We start from the raw sequence: 10,127 nt of genomic DNA on the forward strand, positions 1-10,127 counted from the left end.
AGAGGTTGAAGAGCATGACCAGACTGGCTTGAGCTAAAGGCAACAAAAACTCAGAAATAAACAATGAATTACATAAAGAGCATATTTATGTTGAAATAGATGGACTACAGCGGGAGAAGGCCACATAAGATAACACTCCGATCAGCTAAGGACAGGAAACTGAGACTAAAGTTCACACAAGCTCACCAAAATTAGACAATCCTAGATAAGTAAAATGTTGTCTGATCTGATGAGTCCTTTTTTTGCTGGGACATTCAAATGGTGAGGTCAGAATCCGGTGTGGACCACATGTAAGCCCACCACACCACCAACAACCATGGCACGTTTAAAGCCCTTTAAATGGCTTTTATGCCCAATTCTGATGAACTCCACTGGATCGAGTTGTCCATATCTACGTGCCTAAATGCTTTGGTTTATCTTGTGATTGGCTGATTAGACATTTTTGTTAACTAGCAGCTGAACAAGTGTACCTAATAAAGTGATCGGTGAGTTTATCTCGCCGTATAAAGGAAGTTGTTCCAGTTAAATGCTGTGGTGTTTGGTTGGCTGCAATAGGAACAAGTAACATTTAAATCTGTAAATGGTAATTGAATTATCTTGTTAAATTTTTTTCTGTTTAACTTAACTGACTGAAGACCCCCATAACTGACCGACACAGCTAAAACACCAGCTCTGAAATAGATCCAGTGCCGTGCTTTTTGCAGAAGCTGGGCCTTCAGGGCCATCCGTGTTGGTAAAAACTAAACCCTGTTCAAAGATGAAGATGTAAAAACGTATCAGGTCCTACAGATTATTATTATGAATAACTTGGAGCAACTGAAAAAGCATGCCAAACAACATCTCAGGTCTCCGGAGGTTAAATCAGTGTTCTTCCTTAGGTTTTCACTGTATGAGAAAAGATAATATTTTTCAATACTGGGAAATGATATGATGCATAATAAACTAAAATTAAAGGATCTAGTTTTAACTGCAGATCTTGGAATCATTTATTCTGAGGGCCGCTGATAGCAAGCTTAAGCTTCATGTCTTTTAAGGAAATGGTGTGAGAATGTGTGAAACACACACATGCTGAGAGAGGAAGCTATGCCTGTTCACTAAAAATTACTTCTCTTATCTTTATGATAAATTCAGGTTTTTAGGATGTTTGCAGCAAAAGCTTTTGCAGGGATAATACGTTCAACCTTACGCCACCAAACTTCAGATGTTTTTTGCATTTCAAATCTGTTGTTTGTGAGTTAAGTTTGATATTCTGGCATCGCTGATACCCTCGGACTGTCAAGAAATCAACACATTTTCACAGTGTGAGATAACTACTAATGTTACACCAATAGAGATCAGTATGAGCAGAAAAAATATGATAATATTAATATTTTCAAAGATCTTACCCTTCACAGAGGGTTCGTGGTTTCCCGTGTTGACCTTCTCTCTGGTGCTCAGACCTCGCATCACATTCCCCATCCTCCACATGGACCAGCCTCCGGCCTAAAGTCACATAAACGGTCAGTTTACTCCTAACATCTACTCATCTTTACTTGTCTCTGGCCACGAAACGTCTTCACTGCTTCACAGCTAAGTTTGTGACTTCCTTTCAGCTGACCATTGAACCAGCAGCTCTCTGCAGAATGGGGAAGCTGAGGCAAGATGCTATCAGCCTCAATTTTCCATTGCTCTGTTTACTGGCAGTAGACAATGACAGTGATAATTCATTGCAAAACAGTGTTACAAAACTGCAGAGGAAGACTCAATAATGACTTTTATGATTGATTACAAAAATGAGGACTTCCACACATCCTTTGAGCTTATTCTTGAATTACAAAACTGTGTTAATGGGATTGAGAAAGAAGAACCCAGACGGTTTAACTAGAAGCATTTAGTGGCTAAATTTTGTCATTTAAATGATGACACTGACCTGTAGGACTCTTGGCTCTCCTGCTGTGATGGATCAGGTGTTGTGAGACAGATGGCGGCCCAAACAGGACATGGCGGTATCAGTGGCGTTTGGTACTAAAGACGTACCATGTTGATAAGACTCCACTCTGGCCTGTCACTGAGTGCAGCTACGTCTGACAGCAAACTCACTTCCTGAAATGAAATGAGGAAGAGAGGCTCAGTGAGACGCACACATACAGCAGGACTTGAAGAAAAGACGGTAGACATCGGCCCTCTTAGCTGTCTGGACTGACTCTATGCTGATGTCTTACTGTTGCCAGAGTATGTTGGAAAGTATGGAAAGGATTGACTATAAATTAAGATGAAATGATATCAAATTAACTGATGGAAAAGTAACAAACAAATTTCAAATAAGTTTATAATTTTAGTTATTTATAGGGGGTGCTTTAATTGTAGAAAAAAATATGTGCCAGTACTCCCCTTAACCCCCCAATCATAGAACTAATTTGGGAGCAAAAGTCATGTCCTCGTGATTTCTTTTAGCTGAACTGGAATACATGATCATCAGCATTTATTTTGATGACAATCAGGTGCCATCATCGGAGGTAATCTCAATGCAGAGAGAGATTGAGATTCTGCAACCAGTGGCAATCTCATATCTCCAGTCTGGGACCAAACTCTATCCTACAAGATTATGACACTGGCCCTCACAGAGCAGGGTTTATCAGAGTGCCTCCAGAATTTGGGAGTGGAGAGGATGGAATGGCCTGCCAGCAGTCCTGACCTCAACCTGAACGCTTGTGGGATCAGCTTGGGTGTGCTGTCGAGCCAGAGTGACCCAACAAAACCACGTTGGCTGACTTGGTACAAATGCTGGTTGAAGAATGGGATGTAATCCCACAGTGTGTGATCAGACTGGTGACCAGCATGAGGAGGAGCCAGGCTGTTGTGGCTGTGTATGGTTCTTCCACACACTACTGAGGCTCCTGTTTGTTAAATGTATAAATTGTTAAACTGCCAGTATGTCTTATTTCTTCTTTGAACACATTTTTGCTGCATTTTACTCATTTTACTTCTTCTTTTTTGCCACATTTAGCCCCCTTTTTTCAGCCATTTTCATCAATTTTGCTACTGTTTAGCTACTTGCAACCCATTTTTGCCACTTCTTACTACCACTTTCAACCCGTTCAGGCTTTTTTCCTCCTATTATGCAATTTTTAAACAATTTTTGCTACCTCTTGCACTTTTTTTGCTACTTTTCAAGGTTTTTTTGCCACCACTTTCTTCCACATTTTTGGCACCCTCCAACTGTTTTTGCCACTATTTTGCCATTTTTTACCCTTATTAACCCCTTTTTTCTAAAACAATTTTTGCCGTTTTTTATCCCTTTTTTAACATTTTCACCCATTTTTGCAGTTATTATCCTCATTTTTCCATTTCAAAGCTCTGATGACCAGTCTGAGCAATGTTGCTTTTTAAATGATGTTGAGCAGCCAAACCTTCCAGCTGATTTCCTCATTATTTGTTATCTTTGATCAACAAGTTTGACTTTAGGCTATTGATTTATTTTTAAAAAAGAGACACGCTGACTCCAGTGATTATTATAGTTCGGTTTTACATCTTATACCACCTGGAAAGTATTATGAGAGATTTATCCAGAACAAAACTGCGGTTATTTTAGGGGAAAAAGAGGAAATGCGAGAGGAAATGAAATAAATGTTAAGCCTTTTTAATAGGGAATATATTTAGACTGCTATGATTGAGTTTAGGGTTTAACAGAAAGTGGAGTAATTTACTCCATAAACGAACACAAAATAACTTTACATTAAATAATATTCTATCTGGATATCTGGAGATTTAAATTATCAAACTAAACCACTACAAGGCACATAATTAGGCGCAGATGCACGGCTGAAGGCTGAAAGCGAAAAGAGCTTATCCAGCACTGTAAAACAGAATTACGACTGAAAACTATTCAAGTCAGGATTTCTACAATTCATGATTGTTTAATAGTATGCCAGACACTTCTGACCTCCTTAAGTCTCTTTTAGAGTCTCAGAACCAGTCAGAAGAGAGCATTTTATCTCCGCCGTAAGCAAAAATTTTACACATGGACTTTGTTGTCAGATGATTTTTACACCCAAATCTGCGCTGGTTTCTACTCATTTACTCACGTTAAATGAGGGCCAATGTATGGAAGCCCATTTCTGCCACTTGAACAATGTGAAAGTTAGGCAGTTCTTTAAAAAAAGAAAAGGAAAGAATCCTTTGTCATAATTATGAGATAAGAAGTCGAAATTATGAATTTAAAATTAATCTCATCATCTCAACTTTTTGTCTCACAGTTATGACTTTGGATCCTTTTTTTCCAGAATTGCCTTACTCTCACATTTTTCTTTTTTAAGTGGCAGAAATGGGCTTCCATACCAACGAGTCCATTATGAAGAGTAAAATAACTTTTCTTAGTGTAATGAGTAATGGATGACTGGGAACACATCCCTAGTTTCCGCGGTTCCAGACCCTCTGCTAGCTAAGCTAACTGTCTGTGACTTCTTCAGCACACACCACCAGACTGCTGTGAATCTGTTTGTCAGTCTCTTGCAAAGAGGTCAAACCATTTCAAAATGAAGGTGGAAACTTTCACTTTTCACTTCTGCAGTGATACACACTTACATAACTTTTCAGCACATAGTTCCCATAGGTCTAATGTTACTACAGCGCTTTAAGTGAGGCCATGAAAACCATTTAGGAGACCTCATTGGTCGTGTAAAAGTTCCTTTTAAAACAGCGCTATTACATGCAAACCATGCAGGATTTACTGTCCCACAGAATGTTTTTCCTCTTTCCATCATAAGACAAAATAAATATAAACATTATCATTAAAAAAAGCTTGATTTATTGGAACTGTGTTGGCATGCTCTGTAAATCCTGTAGAGTTGTTTTTAGTTGGCCAGCAGGAAGTGTGCATTTAACCAACTTTCATGTTTAGTGGGTCACACAGAGACTGTGACTGCTGTGGTTAAAGGGAGCAGCTCACTCATACTTCTGCTTCAGCAGAAACTCAAGTTCACTGCCTGGCACGAAAATATTTTCAAGTAAAAGTAATATTTAAAAAAAAAAAAAGCTAATTTCCTGTTGACAGTGTGCAACTGCAGTTGATGATTCATTAAACATTTTTTAGGTGTGGTATTTCCTGTGAGGCTTAGCTGAGGTAACATTTAAAATAAAGGATCCAAAAATATCTGGTTTCACTTCTATGTCTCTTTTTAGACAGCGTCTCACCGTCAGTGAAAAATTTCTCTCTTCTGGTATTGTCATACTTACTTTTTTTATGTGCATGATGCATGTAGGTTTTTGACTACCTGCTGCTGGGTTTGCAGAAGTGATTTGTGAAAATTCAAATTTTATTTTCACAGATTTCCAGGAAAATATTTACATTTTTTTTTAACCTTTTCACCTTCTCTGTCTCTCCTATGCTAAAGCTCCTTTAAGGCACTTTGTTTTGGCAACCATCAATCCATCCATCTTCTATACCCCTTATTCCGTTTCAGGTCGGGGGGCTGGAGCCTATCCCAGCTGTCATTGGGTGAGAGGCGGGGTACACCCTGGACTGGTCGCCAGTCAATCTCAGGGCTGACATATAGAGACAGATAACCAGGCATGCTCACATTCACACCTACGGCTAATTTAGAGTGACTAGTTAACCTAATTAGCATGTTTTTGGTGGTGGGAGGAAGCCGGAGTACCCATGCTTGCACGGGGAGAACATGCAAATTCCGCACAGAAAGGCCCTGACCGGGAAACGAACCAGCAACCTTCTTGCTGTGAGGCAGCAGCGCTAACCACTGTGCCACTGTGCCTTGTTTTGGCAACCTTAGTGGATAATTATTTCAAAAACCTTTCATGTAATATACAAAATACAGTGCATTCAGAAAGTATTCAGACCCCCATTACTTTGGTCAATTATGTTATGTTGCTATTCTAAGCATGGTGGTGGCAGCATCATGCTGTGGGGGTGTTTTTCAGCAGCAGGGACTGGGAGTCTGATCAGGGTTGAGGGAAAGTTGAATGGAGCAAAGTACAGAGATATCCTCAATGAAAACCTGTTCCTCAACACTCAGGACCTCAGACTGTCACAACAGTGTGAATCGTCTCATCCGACCCCTCAGTGGACAGAAATATTTGATCATCTCCATGATGGCCTGTTTTATTTTGTGGCTCATGAAGAGACATAAGTATTAATTTCTGTCTGCTTCATCACCGTTAAAATCCTCCTCACAGGACCTTAAGAAAAACTTTAATTTTGAAGATACAAATGCTGTTGTTGATCACAGATGAAGCAGGGTTATCTGAAGCCTTGGATTTCTGGTTACATAAGAATTTTCTCTCCCCTCATTTTATTTTCGCAGCATATTTTGGCTTTATGTTTTTTCCACATTCAGATCTGGATTAGACTCCTCCAGACCTGAAGGCCTTTTTCCTTTGCCACCTTTCCTTTCTGAATGCAGAATAGTGATGCAAAACAAAGCAGTTACACAGCAACAGATCTCATCTCCTCAAAACCCTTTGGGGACTTTGAAACCAGATAAATGTGTGTTTTATTTTGTAAAACTTTTGCACATGTTCTTTCTAAAATCTTGGCATAAGTTGGAGTCAGAGCAAAACATAAAGCTGCCTTCCTGCTCTGTGTGAGAGTCTGTTTTCAGAGATAAGTCTTGGGGCACAGGCACCATTGTCATATCAGGTCTTAACCTTATCAGAGTTGAGCTTCGTTTTGGGCTCAGACTCACAGTTTCTCTGTTTCTGTGGCTCGCTTGGTGGTGAATGGTGTCTGATGCCAGGACTCTAGCTGTTGTGGCTGCAGAGACGGAAGGAAGTCTTCATCAGTTTCAGATGAAAATAAATACAAGGTGAACACGTAGCCTGTGTGGTGACGGTGTGAAAAGCTCTCAGCCTGCATGTTTAGACAGTCTGCAGCCTTCCTGTGGCCTGTTCATCATGTTTAAGTTTCAGTGTAAATTCTCTTTATTTCTATTTTTGACTCAAACTGGACAGGCTTCTGTAAACAACAATGGAGTACAGCAGACATGCTTTTGTGCTCTTTTATGGCATGTTTATTTAAGGAGAGCCTTATAAAAAAGAGGAAACCTATTTTCTCACTGTGGGATCAACCAAACATTCCCTGTAATGTATGAGAGTGAGGAACCCATCGTCTTAATTTCACCATCACAAAGGAGCAATCTAATGTTCCTTTTGGGAACTTTCCTCCCTGACTGCACAGCTTTTCTTCTTTTGTTTTTTCTTCAGGTCCTGGCTTCTGTCACAGAGGCTGCCAAGGCCACGTGTGTCTTTGAGTGAGTCACTACCATAACACAAAACAGGTGAGAGTCGAACAGTGTGGCCGCCACCGCTGGCCTCCCAGCTCAATGGACTCTTTGTTACATCAGGAGAGAAACATATTCACTATGAAGTTAAAGCAGTTTTAATTTATATATTATTGGATTAGACAGGTGATTATTTGTTAAATTTCATGAATCTTTAAGGGTGAGGTGTTGTCAGGAAAAAGGGAGAAAATAAAACATAAGTGGGTACTGAGCTGCCATGCTATTTATATACAGTAGGTGTAAAAAGCATGAATTAAAGCCCCCGTGAGGAGTTTGAAATTGGTAATAGAGCAGACTGAAATGAACACTGCTGCCTCTATATGACCCACAACAGCAACCTAGACCATCAGCTACAGCAGTTTCCCAACCATTTTTCCTTGGAGCCCCCGTACATGTACCCAAGAAAAGCGGAGCCCCCCCAGGACCCAAGAGCAAAGAAAAAGTGACACACTGTCTTCAAACATCAATATAGATTTCAATTTTTTGGTTGACTAAAGGCCTAATGTACACATGTACAGGGCAGGTGGAAATAGATAAAAGATTTCACAATATCCTCAGCTGACACCAAAAATCAACACAAATGTAGACTTTGGTATTTCTTTTAAAGATTATTTTCCATGTTCTTTTTAGAGAAGGGTCAGGACTTTTTTCAAACTGTATCATTTTTTCCCTAAACAAAATAACATTGACAGAAGGAATAATTATGACATGGGTTCCTGCATCCCCAACCATCCCAACCCATCAGGAGGCAAACGGCAGGATTATAGAAGTAAAATATAGAACAGTATTAAAGAATAGATAAATGAACACATAAATAATGACGTTAAATTTCACATCTCTTGCAGCTAAACTCTCATATATGCAGCGGATAAGTAAAAGAAAATCTTAACATCTTAAAGCAGTGTTAAAGTTTTGACGTGTTAAAAATAAAGACAAAGTCTTACACATTTCTCTGCAGAGCCATGTTCAGAATACCATTTTCTCCAAGTTCATAAACAACATCAGTTTGTGGATCCTCTGAGTAAAGGTAGGAGGGGTTTTACTCCTCAAATTAAGCAAAATGAGACAATGTGCAATTAGAAATGCAAAAGCAATTCCACGTTTCTCAGGATGGGAGTGCTATCCCTCTCTCCACTGCTCCAAAAATTTCCATCAGAGGGTTAGGATTTATGATTTCATCACCTTCAGTATTACTAAAAGTGAGTAAAAAGCTGAGCTCAGAAACTGAAGAGGGATCAACATGACCAAAACGTCTGACCAAAAGAGACAAGTGAATCTCTTCTCTTATTTTTGGTGTATTTGTTTTAGTTGTACTCTCAATGCCATTGAAAATGAGGGCATGCCCTCTGTGATTTCTTGAGATTAAATAAAGGTTGAAAACTTAATCTTTTTGATTTCCAGCAATTTTTGTGTCATCCAAAATCCATGTTGTCATGCCAGACCAGGTAAAACTGGAAATTCAAATCTGCCAATCAAATTCAAAATCAAACTCAGCACACCTTTGATTTAAATATTACAAGAGACAAACCTTTCATAGATAAAGTCTCTTCTTCTTTAGCTCTCAGAGTGCACAAAAACCATTTTTTTCCTTCCAGGGGAGCATGCCTCCTGGAAGAATCTTTAGGATGCCTCCTATTTTTAGGAATCATTGATATTTAATTCAAACAATTGTGAGTAAATAGTATTTCATTGCACATCCCAGCACTTATTCACAAAGTGATTATAAAAAACAGTGCTGCAGGTGTTACTCCAGCAAAGCTAAAATTTAGCTGTCAGAATCTTTCCTCACATGGACGCCTGACAGAGGGATCAGCATGATTGATGTTGAGTGTCGAGTTTATAACACATGTGATGTTTAGCTCCACCTTTGAAGATTTTCTCTGATTTGTAAGCACTTTTTCTGGCCAACATGCTCTTTTTTTCTCCCTCTGGCAGAGATAGAGTCACTCTGCCTGTGGTGGCTCACCAGCTGCCGGTAGACGGTGTGAAGGAGTGTACATGTGTTTGAACATTTCCCCGCCCTCAGCCTAAAATGACAAAATTACTGACTGTTAGGAATCCCCGTCTGAATTTATTTTGTCTACATGTCTAAATCAAGATATGTTTGTGTGGCTTAAAAGCTTTCTGGCAGTGAGTTAAAGCAAAAGTTGAGAGATTTTATAAGTTCCTCTTTTCCTAAAAACAATACACATTCCTCTTGCTGGGAGTCTGTAGTTAGTCTGTATGTGGTCGTTGTGTTCTCTCACTGTAATGAGCGGTGTCTAAATCTAGACGCAAGGCTGACCAACTGGACCCGAAACCTCAGGATTGACAGGAACGGGGCGTGCACGTTTGCATCTACAGCTTTTTGAGCCACAGATTTATCCACAGACTCTGAACCAAAAATACTTAAATGAAAAGCAGCCTAAACGCTGCAGCCTGTAATCATTAATGTATCATGGTCAGTGTATGTGGGTCATTCAGGCATCCAGAGCATCTTATCCTCTGAGCCATCTGCACAAGTCATCAGCTCTCTATGCTTTCTCACATCCATTAAGGCATTCCTTAAAACTTGCGCAAATACTCCTTGATAATAATAATCCTCACATGAATGTTGGCAGCAGAGAGATATTTATGTGCTTATTTAGTGATTAAAATAGCTATAATAACATAGCATGCACACTTCAGCAGAGCAGTTGGGCAATTTTAATGGCATCATAATTGGCTGAAATTAGATCAAGAAATGTAAGGATGTGATTGCAAACCGCGACATGATTACAGTTAAGTTTGTGAGGCAAGAAAAGGGAAACAAATGTCGCCTTCTTCAGTCAAACAGCAACGACTTTCAAACCTAAAAACCTCCAAAGACCTGGA

General features: G+C 39.5%; 1 protein-coding gene across 2 annotated transcripts in view; it reads right to left on the reverse strand.

Moving 5' to 3' along the window:
* Positions 1-2,064, reverse strand: part of sla1a (Src like adaptor 1a) — an 11,788-nt gene extending 9,724 nt beyond the window's left edge. Inside the window, exons 1-2 of one of the 2 annotated variants that reach the window (XM_041808243.1) lie at positions 1,910-2,064; positions 1,386-1,482 (exon numbers count right to left, since the gene is read on the reverse strand). In XM_041808243.1, coding sequence (XP_041664177.1) covers positions 1,386-1,467 — 82 coding nt within the window. In that variant the 5' untranslated portion in view covers positions 1,468-1,482; positions 1,910-2,064. Of the gene's footprint in view, positions 1-1,385; positions 1,585-1,909 lie in introns of those variants that run through there. The other variant, XM_041808244.1, reaches the window with a different exon arrangement.
* Positions 2,065-10,127: the final 8,063 nt, after the last annotated feature.

Source organism: Cheilinus undulatus, linkage group 16 (genome assembly GCF_018320785.1).
Source record: "Cheilinus undulatus linkage group 16, ASM1832078v1, whole genome shotgun sequence".
In the NCBI taxonomy this organism is placed as follows: domain Eukaryota; kingdom Metazoa; phylum Chordata; class Actinopteri; order Labriformes; family Labridae; genus Cheilinus; species Cheilinus undulatus.